We start from the raw sequence: 13083 nt of genomic DNA, 5'->3' as shown, positions 1-13083 counted from the left end.
GTTTTTGTATCATGTTTTGGTTTTGTCTCCTATTGATATAGAAAAAAATTTTTTTCCAAGAGTGGCTTTATCTTATAATAGAGCAATTGAATATGATGTTTATATTTTCATTAGTGTTTTACTTTATACTTCTTTAATTATTTGAGAACTTGAACATTTAAAAATCTATTAGTTATTTGTGAATTATTTTCTCATATTTTTTGCTCATTCGTTTTAAAATACTTATTTGATAAAGGATAATCCTTTGTATATCATTTGTGTATTTTAACTTACATTTTTGATGTGCAGATGGTTTTTTATGAGGTCAAACTGTTGACATTTGTCCTTTATGACATGTTGCATTTATTCTTAAAGTATGCTTTTTTATGTAAAGCTCTGGTCAGTATTCATTTGGTAATTACAAATACTTATCGAAAGTTTGTATTAATTGCTATATCCCTAATACCTAGAATACTGCTTAGAAAACTTAATAGGTAGTTAGAAAATATTTTTGCCTTTTTATTGAATTTTTAATCTTTTGAAAGCCTACAAAACCATTTACTTAATCTGTTTTATATTTCTTTTGATACGTGATGTAAAGAGAGGGTGGCTTCCCCTACATACAACCCCCCCCACCACCAGTTATTCAGGTTTCCCTTCTCTACTTCTTGGATAATCTTTGTTCTTCTCTCTTTTTTTGGGATACCTCCTTGTAGCAAGAGTCAGTGAAAAGAGGAGACTCTGAAGGCAGATAGACCTGGGTTAAATCTTTGCTTTCTCTTTCACTGGCATGTGGATTTAGGCAATTAGTTGACCTCTTTCAAAGAATGCCCCTGCAATGAGGGAGACCTGGGTTCTGTCCCTGGGTTGGGAACATCTCCTGGAGAAGGGAAAGGATACCCACTCCAGCATTCTGGTCTGGAGAATTCCATGGACTGTATGGTCCATGGGGTTACAAAGAGTTGGACGTAACTGAGATGTATGGTGTTGGAGAAGACTCTTGAGAGACCCTTGGACTGCAAGGAGATCCAACCAGCCCATCCTAAAGGAGATCAGTCCTGGGTGTTCATTGGAAGGACTGATGTTGAAACTGAAACTTCAATACTTTGGCCACCTGATGCGAAGAGCTGACTCATTTGAAAATACCCTGATGCTGGGAAAGACTGAGGGCAGGAGGAGAAGGGGATGACAAAGGATGAGATGGTTGGATGGCATCACGGACTCAATGGACATGGTTTTGGGTAGACTCCAGGAGTTGGTGATGAACAGGGAGGCCTGGCATGCTGCGGTTCATGGAGTCACAAGGAGTTGGACACGACTGACTGACTGAACTGAACTGAGCAACTTTTACTTTCACTTTGACCTCTTTCAGTTTCTCTTTGCCTAGGGGGATAATGAAGGCTTGCTTAACAACCCTGTTTTAGAATTAAAGATAATATGTAAAGTTCTTAGTATAATGCTGGAGAAAAGTAAATACTCAGAAAACAGTAGTTTTTATTGCTGTTTGTTAAGCACTTACATGTGTATTAGCACTGTTTGATTTATCTTTCCTATTCCATTGATTTTTCTGTATATTGCTAGCATTTTTTGGATAGTTTTTAATATCTTAATGTAGGTGGTACAAGTCCTCTAATATCACTCATAACTTTTACTCCCTCTTTTCAAAGCACTATTTTTTTAAAAAAGGTTATTGTCTATTTCTTATTTCTGGTGAATATTAGAATAATTGTTCAGAAGAAAATTTTTTTGTGTATGTGATTTTGGTTAGAATCTCCCTGTATCTCTACATTAACTTGGAAAAATGGACATATTTATAATATTTAGTCACCTAGTCAGTCCCTTAACTCAATTTATGGACATTCTTTTGTATCCCCTTAGAGTTGCTATTAATAGTTCTTTCTTATAGATCTGATAGCCCTTATTAAAGTTATTCCTAAGTGTACTGTATTTTTAATAATTTTTTTTGAATGAAATCTCTCCATTTTCAGGTGCCACAACAGGTATACATGGAAATATTAATTTTTATATGTTGTACATAAATACCTCACATAATTATCTTATTCTGATTATTTTGAATCAATTATTTTGGGGTTTCTAGCATACCAAGTAGTGATTGGTGATTTTTACCTATACACCTAGTTCAGTTCAGTTGCTCAGTCATGTCCAACTCTTTGCAACCCCATGGACTGTAGCACTCCAGGCTTACCTGTCCATCACCAACTCCTGGAGCTTACTCAAACTCACGTCCATTGCGTTAGTGATGCCATCCAACCATCTCATCCTCTGATGTCTCCTTCTCCTCTCGCCTTCAGTCTTCCCCAGCATCAGGGTCTTCTCAGAGTCAGCTCTTCGCATCAGGTGGCCAAAGTATTGGAGTTTCAGCTTCAGCATCAGTCCTTCCAATGATCACCCAGGACTGATCTCCTTTAGGATGAACTGGTTGGATCTCCTTGCAGCCCAAGGGACTCTCAAGAGTCTTCTCCAACACCACAGTTCAAAAGCATCAATTCTTTGGCGCTCAGCTTTCTTTATAGTTCAACTCTCACATCCATACATGACTACTGGAAAAACCATAGCCTTGACTAGATGGACCTTTGTTGGCAAAGTAATGTCTCTGCTTTTTAATATGCTGTCTAGGTTTGTCATAGCTTTTCTTCCAAGGAGCAAGCGTCTTTTAATTTCATGGCTGCAGTCACCATCTGCAGGGATTTTGGAGCCCCAAAATAAAGTCTGTCAGTTTCCATTGTTTCCCCATCTATTTGCCATGAAGTGATGGGACCAGATGCCATGATCTTAGTTTTCTGAGTGTTGAGTTCTAAGCCAACTTTTTCACTCTCCTCTTTCACTTTCATCAAGAGGCTCTTAGTTCTTCGCTTTCTGCCATAAGGGTGGTGTCATCTGCAAATCTGATGTTATTGATATTTCTCTCAGCAATCTTGATTCCAGCTTCATCCAGCCTGGCATTTCACACGATGTACTCTACATATAGGTTAAATAAACAGGGTGACAATATACAGCCTTGACGCACTCCTTTCTTGATTTGGAACCAGTCTGTTATTCCATGTCCATTTCTAACTGTTGCTTCTTGACCTGCATACAGATTTAAGGTGATTACTTAAATCTGTATGCAGATTTAAGTGATTACTGCATACAGTATAAGGTGATTATACTAGATATACACAAATAGTGGTGATCTTTACCTGTGTATCTAGTATAAGAATATAATTCTTATCTTGCATGTGTATGTGTATATTAATAGTGATGACTGTGGCCTATACTATGTTTATATTTGATTATGGAACTGTTTCTGATATCACCCTTTGTTGGATATTGGCCTAAATAGATATTTTTTTTATCAAGTTAATCTATTCCTGTCTCATTTTAATGTGTAGCTATACAAAAACATGGTTCTTAGAACTTACCTTCTTTATTTTGGATTTACTTGAAACATTTTTTGTTTTGTTTTATAGGATGTTCAGCTAAAAGTTAAAACCTACTTGCTTGGAACTGATTTGTCTATATTCAAATATGATGATTTCATCTTTGTTTTGGATATAATCAGCAGGTAGTGTTTGAGATCTTGTCTTATTCTTTATCTTGTTTCATTGAACCATGATAATTAATGAAATCTCGAATCAGTGAGTTAAAAGCTGTAACTTCGTGGAAGTGAAGATAATTGAGCATTCACAGTCTAATTTCTGCTGGTTTATTTGTGAATGTGTTTAAATATTTCTGCCCTATTGATGTTTGTAAACTGTAATGCATTTGTAATCTTTAGAATTTCTTCAAGCATCCAAATTTTTATGATTTGTTATCTTTGAATAAAGATGACCTGGACTTCTTTTATTTCCCTATAATAAACATGTTGCTGAAATTGTTATAAATCTTTCTGTCCACCTAGGTTGATGCAAGTTGGAGAAGAATTTTGTGGTAGCAAGTCTGAAGTTTTGCAAGAATCTATTAGAAAACAAAGTGTCAATTATTTTAAGAACTACCATAGGTAAGAACTCTAATAAACATGTATAGACTTATTTAGCTAGTAAGAATAGCTTTTTCTCATGTTTATTAATCTTATAGCATTGATTGGTTTAAAAGAATTACTTTTGAATTTGAAAGACTGTCTTCTCTGTAGCTCTTTTTAGGGTGATTAGGTTATTATTTCTTTTCTACCAAAAATAACATAAGTTATTCTCATTACTTTTTGTAAATTTCAATATGTACTTTGTCTTAAGGGGTTTAAAATGTTGAACTGACTTCTTTGTGGGTATAAGATGATTCTTACGTGGAGGATCCCTAGAAACATTTGACCACTATTCTATACCTGCATATATGGTGTGAGTTTAGTAAGGAAGTTAAATCAATAGAGGCAGCACTCAGCGAGGTGGACGTGCTTGAAACTACGTGCCTTTTAGGAGTAAAAAGGCTTTTAGAGAAGGGGGCATGATATTCAGAATCTAGCTACAAGGCCAAGACTATGTACTATGTTGCTTTGACAAACAGTGACTACCAGTTTAAAAAGGGTGCTGTGGAGTAGTTTTGGGAGTGGACAAAGGTGGGAAAGAATGTTCATGTAGCAGTGTGATGGTACACTTAAAGTAGCATTAAACTGAGAGAGTGAACAGGTATTAGACCTTTCTCCATGTAAGCTGGACCCGGTACTGTATCTCTTACATATATTTTATCATTTGCATTGAGGTATATTTCACTTGTTAGTCTGCTTTTTAAAATGTTTTGATTTTGTTGTTACTTGGTACCAGGGAGAGTTGGGATTTGAAATTCTTTTTCTCCTTGTTCAGAGTCAACCCCTGGTCACAGTGATATGTGCTGAGTCAGAAGAGAGATTACTACATGTGAAACCATTGACTAATTTATTATTCAATATTTTTAAGTACACATTTTCTGTCTTAATAGTAAACTCTTAAAATTAAATATGGGCTTTCCTGATAGCTCAGTTGGTCAAGAATCTGCCTAAAAGGCAGGAGACCCCGGTTCCATTCCTAGATCTGGAAGATCCACCGGAGAATGGAAAGGCTACCCACTCTAGTATTCTGGCCTAGAGAATTCCATGGACTGTGTAGTCCCTGGGGTCACAAAGAGTCAGACACGACTGAGTGACTTTCACTCACTCACTCATTAAATATTTATTTTTAAAATATATATATATATATATATTTTTGAAATCTTAAAAGGTTTATTTGACAGCTATTTTCCTAAAAGTGTATGTGGAAGGAAAAGAAACCAAAGAGATGAAATTTACACTTTTGTACAAATGCACAAGTCTATTTGATGTAGAATAATTACTGATGTCTAAATCTATTCCTAATATTGCTATCTGATCTGTGCTTTGCCATGTTTCTTTTCTTTCTTTTTTTTTTTAAGATGCTTTCTTTTTTTTTATTTTTTTTTCCAACTACAATTTTATTTTATTTTTAAACTTTACAAAATTGTATTAGTTTTGCCAAATATCAGAATGAATCCTCCACAGGTATAATTTAAATTGATTATTTACCAAAGTGGGCTTCCGTGGTGGCTCAGATTCTCAAAAAGAATTTGCCTGCAGTGCAGGAGACCCAGATTTGATCCCTGAGTTGGGAAGGTCCCCTTGAGAAGGAAATAGTTACCCACTCCCGTATTCTTGCCTGGAGAATTCCATGGACAGAAGAGCCTGCTGGGCTACAGTCCGTGGGGTCACAAAGAGTCGGACATGACTGAAGTGACTTAGCACGCATGCACAGGAAGACAGTGGTAAGGGAACAACATAAAACCCTAACACTACCTTTGTTTACAGCTTCCTTTTCTGTTAAAACTTAAGCCCTACTAAAGTAGAAGTCCCAGCCTGTACACACTGCTTTCCAAAATGAGAGTGGCCTTGTAATCACAGATGGGAAATGGAAAAGAATCAAGAATTGTGAAGAAAGGAGAAACCTAACTTACCTGTTAGAATGAAGGCATGCTGCTTGTCCATTTCCCAAAGATTGCTTTGTATCCTACAATACCACTGGAGGGTCTTCTGTTCATTGTGACTGCAAGATGTATGCAGTGCAGAAATGTGGGTTCATTTAATGGTTTCCATTCTGCATTCCACTTTATTATCAAAAGGTGTCTGTCATCTGTTGCCACCAGGTATAATAGGCATTTCTAGATGCTAATGGAGATTCCTCACAAAAGTTCACCTTGATGAACTTAGAAAACGTAGATATTAATGATTGTTTTCAAAACACTCAACATTTTAATTGACTTTTCTCAGAAACACTTGTGAAACTTGTTTCACAGTGAGGAGGCTATATTGTATTGTTAGAAGGAGAGGAGGACTGGGAAATAGTAAATTGGGTTCTTATCCCGTTTTTGCCTCTCACTTCACTGACATTGACCAAATTACTTAACCCTCTGGGATATGGTTCTATCTATCAATTGTAAAATGAGATGGTTGGACTAAATGGTCTCCCTGAGTATTACCTGCAGATCTTTCCCTTTTTTTATGCTGCTCTGTATATTATAAAAGTAGGTTAAAACATAAAGATTTAATTTTTTTTTTGTAGTATTCTTCCCTTTCCGCAGTGTTTAAACCAGTCTTGCTTATATACTGCCTGTAATCATTCTCTCTCCAACAGCTGCCATTTGGGAAATTATAATGAAAATTACTTGGCAAAGTGGGTGCCAACCATCACTCTGTTCTAAAGCAAGATGAACTTAACAGGCAGTTTAGAAACGATGCCAGTGGACAAATATTGAGTTGATGAAAGTCATTACATTAGCCAGTGATGAATCTAAATCTACTAAATTCTGATTTAATACCTCCTTCACCAAATCATACTACATAAATACCAAAAAATACCGTGAAACATGGTGAACTAGCATCATCTGTTTCGATTTTATTAAAGTGTTTAAACATGCTTACAGTTTGTTTCGTGGTCTTCTGCCAAATAGAGCTCTTGAGAATGAAGAAATTCCTGAACCGAATTATCCTGACTTTGAGTCCATTTAGGCTGTTGGTTTGAAGGCGTAGACTTAACAACAGGGTGAACGTAGAAGCATTTTACTCTTTGGCAGAACATCTGTTTACAGAATGCACTGGTGTTTTTTTGTGAAAGTATTAAAGTTTGCCTGCCGTTATGTTTTTCTTGGGCAAAGTTGGATGAGCATGTGAGGAAGCACAGTCTCTGTCATCATCTGTCAGTGTAACTTCACATCTTTCAAGGTGTGTTTTATTCCCCCAAGTTTCTTTATGTTCAGGCTCTAAGTTTGTATACACCAAAAGCTGTCAGTCTTCTGGCAGATGTTGCAGAATTCCCCAAAGCACAAATAATCTAAAACAGTAATGACGTAGAGACTGTGCAGTAGTGTACTGTTGTCAAGACATTTAACAAGTACAGTTTGTTTTTAATTGCTTTAATAATCAAAGTTTATAAATGTGTTCAGTGACCTTAAAGGTGCATTGACTGATGTCAGAAGAAGAGAAAGATCACCTATCCTTGTAGGGAGAAACGTCTTTGCTTGCCTGAGTAAGAAAGGCTTGGTTTATTCCTTAAAGTGTATTTAAAATGTGTGCTTCTAGAGTTAGTTTTATTATCCATATACTTATCTTTGTTTTCTCTCTTGGTCAAGTGATTGAATCATGTCTTCTGGTTTGAATATTGGACCTGATATCTTCTAAAACCAACTTGCCTGCTCATGTCACACTGCTCCTCCCTCCCCTGCCCATATATCTTCTGCCAAGTACACTGTTTTGGTTAAGGCTTCAGAGAGAGTAGAAAATAAGTTATCAGTAATTTTAGTTGTATAAGATACCTGAGAGATTTTTTTTTTAAGGAAAAGGTTAACCAGTATAATAACTTCAATGTACATTGAAGTTATTTGTTATATATACATTGAAGTATAAGTGTCCATGGATACATTTACCTAGTATTGCATTATAACAAACTATCCTGAAACTTACAGGCTTAAAACAACCACCATCTTATTGTTATTTCATGTATTCTGTGAGTCAGGAATAATTTAAGCAGGGATCAAGATCCTTCTGCTCCTCATAGCATTGACTGGGGTGACTCAGCGCTCAGCTTTGTGTGGCGGGTTCAGGATGGCTTCACTTGGTGGAGGTGGCTGGAAGGCTGTACAGCTGGCTTGGTTTCAGCGGCCCACATGTGGCCTCCCTCGTGTGGCGCTCTCAGTGTGGTTGGACTTCTTCTATGGCAGCTGGCTTCCCTTGGAACTAGCATTCCAAGAGAACCACGTGGAGGGTGCTTGGCCTTTTCAGACACGCTTGGGACTCATGCAGTCCTTCTACCACATTCCATCGAATGTAGACTTCTCATAACGCTGGTTCAGATTGAACGGGAGGGAAATCAGACTTTCTCTGTTGACAGGGGAGTGGTTAGGTCATGTAGAAGAGCTGTGTGTGGAATAGGAGATACTGTTGCAGCCCTGTTTGCTGTATTCCTTGGGAAAATGGAGAAATGTTTTCAGAAACCAGGTTTTGGGGGGATTTGGTGAAAATGGTACCAATAAATTAGTTTATTTTTAGTACATGACATGTTCTTCTAAAAATTCAATTATGTAAAATATGACTATTTTCCATGTCTAAACTATACAAGAGGGCTTAAATTTTGAACTTAAAATGAGAGCAAAAGGGACAGTGTCTTCATAATATATACCTCTTATATCAGATTAGTTTCTCTTCTGTATATATGTACATTCACATTATATACACACACACATATATACATATGTGTATATATAATGTGAATGTACATATATACAGAACAGAAATATGTACATACACATAAATATACCATAATAGTGAGTGAACAACTATCAAATTCCACTTTTCCTCCTGCTGGTAAAACGTTTGGGGCCGTGCGGTGTTATCAGTGGCCTTGGGTTCCAACCTTTACTGTGTTCCTCACTAGCTTTACCACCCATGTGATTTTAACCAATCTTTAATTTTCTGAGCATCAGGTTCCTTCTCTACAAAGTGTATAAAGCTTATGTTGGGTATTCTACCTTCTTTAAACTCTGTGCTTTTATCATTTGCTTTTGGAGCCTAACTCCTATTGCTTTAATCTTTTATTAGGTTAAGTAAAAGATCTGTATTTCACACACTTGTAATTCATTGATATTTTCCCTTTAACTTGTCGGTCAACATATTTGAGACAGTTTGTAGATTGGTTATTATCTTCTTCACAATGTTTGCACTTTAAAATCTCTTTAATTTTATTTTAGTTGCACCTGTTCTTTAGTTTGCCAAAAAAATTCTTTGTATCCTGCTGATATTCTGGTTTCTTGAAGATGCAGGTGACACCCACTTCACTTAAAGTAATGACCGAGATTGCTTTTCACTTAACTTTATGATTACAGTCAATTTTGTTATTCAGCATCTGATCTCAGTTTGTACTTTACATACTTAACTGCTTTTTTACCATAACTGCTATCTTGTGTGTGTTAGTCCAGTAAATTAGAAAAAAGGATATAAAATATAGATCCTTCCATTTGTATAAAATGTTCTTGGGGAAAGCGTTGCAGAGGAAGTTTTCCTTGGCTTTATTGAATCCATTTGGATAATATTAACCAATGTATGGTTTCCAGTAAAAAGGGATATTTTTCCTTTTTGCTGTTGTTGCTGACCATGTTGCAGTGAAAAGAACGTGACTTGGAAATCAGGCCAGGCCCCTGTCTCTGCTGTCTGCTAGTTGTGAGCCTGTGACCCCTCACAAGTGGATGAATGCTTGCTTGAGCCACCTGTGGCTTTACCTTTAAAATGGGCCTGCCTTTTATTGCAGACAGTTTGGGAGGATAGTGATAGATTAATAGTTTTTTCCTTTGAAAAAATTTTATTAAAACTTAACTCACATGCTGCTATTGCTGCTAAGTCGCTTCAATCACGTCCGACTCTGTGCGACCCCATAGACGGCAGCCCACCAGGCTCCCCCGTCCCTGGGATTCTCCAGGCAAGAACACTGGAGTGCGTTGCCACTTCCTTCTCCAATGCAGGAAAGTGAAAAGTGAAAGGGAAGTCGCTCAGTCATGTCTGACTCTTCGTGACCCCATGGACTGCAGCCTACCAGTCTCCTCCGTCCATGGATTTTCCAGGCAAGAGTACTCGAGTGGGGTGCCATTGCCTTCTCCGAACTCACATAAATGTATGCATATCTTATTGTACAACTCTGTGAATTTTTAATATATGTATACTGCATAAGGGGCTTCCCAGGTGGCGCTAGTGGTAAAGAACCTGCCTTACAGTGCAGGAGACCCAAGAGTTGTGGATTCCATTCCTTGGTTGGGAAGATCTCTTGGAGGAGCGTGTGGCAACCCACTCCACTATTCTTGTCTGGAAAATCCCCGTGGACAGAGTCGAACACGACTGACGTGACTTAGCCCGCAGGCACACACACTGCATAAACTTCCCAGGTTAATATATGTAACTTTTCCAGTATCCCCGAAGAATCTCTTGTACTTTTCTCAGTCAGTAGCCTCAGTCAGAGTTAACTGCTGTTCTTAACTTGTGTCACCACTGACTAGTCATGGCTGAACATTATGTAAATATTGTGGTTTTATAAATATTATTCTGAATTGTGTTGCTTTTGTTGTTTCTCACACACATAGACATGTGAGTTGATTTAGTGTGTTGACCCAGAATTCCTATGATCTGGGGGTTAAATTAGCATTTTAGTAAATTTAATTGGAAATTCTTTTGAATTGCCCATGTATATAATATGTCATGTGTGAATGGTGATGGTTTTATATATTACTTTCTAACATTTGTATTGGTTAGGACTTCTGGTACAATTTTGAATAGAAGTGCCAACAAGGGACATTCTTTCACTCAGTACTTTACCAGTAAGTATGATATTTGTGGTAGGTTTTTGTAGACACTCTATATCAGATGAAAGAAATTCCTAAGAGATAGTCAACTTTAACTCAAAAGGTATTACTAAAAGTAAAGGAGATACTTCATAATGATAAATAGATTTTCGTTAGGAAGGTATGACAGTCGTAAATTTGTAAGCTCTTACTAAGATAAAATCAAAATATATAAAGCAAAAATATTCAGATTAGAAGAAGAAATAGACAATTTATAATCATAGTTGAGAATTTTTACGTGCCACTTTTAGTAATTGGTAATATAAACAGACAAAAAAATCAGTCCGGATATATGTTAGACCAGATGTTAATAAAATTTACCTAATTTATGTAGATATATTGATATATATATATATATATGTTTACACATATATGTATGTATACATTATAATATTTAATAGCTGAAGAGTTCATATTTTTTTTCAGAGCAGAAGGACAGTTAATCAAAGTCAATCAATTGCTGGGACTCAAAGCAAGTCTTTGAAAAAGTCTTTCAAAAGATTGAAATCAGAGCATATTCTGACCACAGTGGAATTAAACTAGAAATAAATAAGAGAGAACTAGAAAATCTGCCAGTTTTTGGATATTAAGCAACCTATTTTCCATGTTAAAGAAGGAACCATATTGAGAATTAGAAAATATTTAAAAATGAATTTTAATAAACATATAATATAAAACTGTGAGGTGTAACTAAAGCAGAGGGGGAGATTTTTAGTTTTAAATGCATTTTTTGGTTAAAGAAGAAAGTTTGAAAATCAGTGCCCTAAGCTTACATTTCAAAAAGTTTAGAAAATGACAGCAAATTAAACCTAAATAAATAGTGGGAAGATAAATTATAAGAGTAGAAGTCACTATACGTGAAGGAGGCGAGTGAAAAAGTTGGCTTAAAGCTCAACATTCAAAAAACGAAGATCATGGCATCTGGTCCCATCACTTCATGGCAAATAGATGGGGAAACAGTAGAAACAGTAAACAGCTGTAGAAAAAGTAAACAGCTGACTTTATTTTTTTGGGCTCCAAAATCACTGCAGATGGTGACTGTAGCCATGAAATTAAAAGACACTTGTTCTTTGGAAGGAAAGTTATGAACAACCTGCTGCTGCTGCTGCTGCTGCTAAGTGGCTTCAGTCGTGTCCGACTCTGTGTGACCCCATAGACGCCAGCCCACCAGGCTCCCCCGTCCCTGGGATTCTCCAGGCAAGAACACTGGAGTGGGTTGCCATAAGTTCCTTCTCCAGTGCATGAAAGTGAAAAGTGAAAGTGAAGTCGCACAGTCGTGTCCGACTCTTCGCGACCCCATGGACTGCAGCCTACCAGGCTCCTCCATCCATGGGATTTTCCAGGCAAGAGTACTGGAGTGGGGTGCCATCGCCTTAGCATATTAAAAAGCAGACATTACTTTGCCAACAATGGTCCATCTAGTCAAGGCTATGGTTTTTCCAGTAGTCCTGTATGGATGTGAGAGTTGGACTATAAAGAAAGCAGAGCACCGAAGATTTGATGCTTTTGGACTGTGGTGTTGGAGAAGACTCTTGAGAGTCCCTTGGACTGCAGGGAGATCCAACCAATCCATGCTAAAGGAAATCAGTCCTGGGTGTTCATTGGAAGGACTTATGTTGAAGCTGAAACTCCAGTACTCTGGTCACCTGATGCGAAGAGCTGACTCTGAAAAGACCCTGATGCTGGGAAAGACTGAAGGTGGGAGGAGAAGGGGATGACAGAGGATGAGCTGGTTGGATGGAATCACAGACTCAATGGACATGAGTCTGGGTAAACTTCAGGAGTTGGTGATGGACAGGGAGGCCTGGCGTGCTGCAGTCCATGGGGTCGCAAATAGTCAGACACAACTGAGCAACTGAACTGAGAAGTCAATGAAAGAGAAAGTAAATGTATAATAGAAGGAAATCTACAATACTACTTAGCAAAACTGGGCAAGAAGAAGAAAGAGATTATATCATCAGTTAAAGGGATATCTATAGATCTTAAGGGGCTTCCCTGGTGTCTCAGTGGTAAAGAAACAGCCTGCAATGCAGAAATCACTGGAGACACGCATTTGATTCCTGGGTCAAGAAGATCCCCTGGAGGAGGGAATGGCAACTCACTCCAGTATTCTTGCCTGGAGAATCCCATAGACGGGAAGCCTGGTGGGCTGCCGTCTATGGGTCGCACAGAGTCAGACACAAACTCCTTCAGAGAGTAGAAGAGAACTTCCGTGGTAGTCCAGGTGTTAAGGATCTGCCTTCCAAT

At 37.5% G+C, this 13083-nt stretch overlaps 1 protein-coding gene across 3 annotated transcripts in view; it reads left to right on the top strand.

Moving 5' to 3' along the window:
* VPS50 (VPS50 subunit of EARP/GARPII complex) overlaps positions 1-13083 on the top strand; it is a 140293-nt gene that overhangs the window by 78531 nt on the left and 48679 nt on the right. For all 3 annotated transcript variants that reach the window (XM_086397881.1, XM_086397880.1, XM_086397882.1), the window contains 2 exons: positions 3450-3544; positions 3881-3979. In XM_086397881.1, coding sequence (XP_086254007.1) covers positions 3450-3544; positions 3881-3979 — 194 coding nt within the window. The remainder of the gene's footprint in view (positions 1-3449; positions 3545-3880; positions 3980-13083) is intronic.

This window comes from Bos grunniens, chromosome 4 (genome assembly GCF_055505025.1).
Source record: "Bos grunniens cultivar Pamir isolate PY7600 chromosome 4, Bosgru_T2T1.0, whole genome shotgun sequence".
NCBI lineage: Eukaryota > Metazoa > Chordata > Mammalia > Artiodactyla > Bovidae > Bos > Bos grunniens.
Note: the sequence above shows the minus strand (reverse complement) of the source record. Positions and strands in the feature narration are given on the sequence as shown.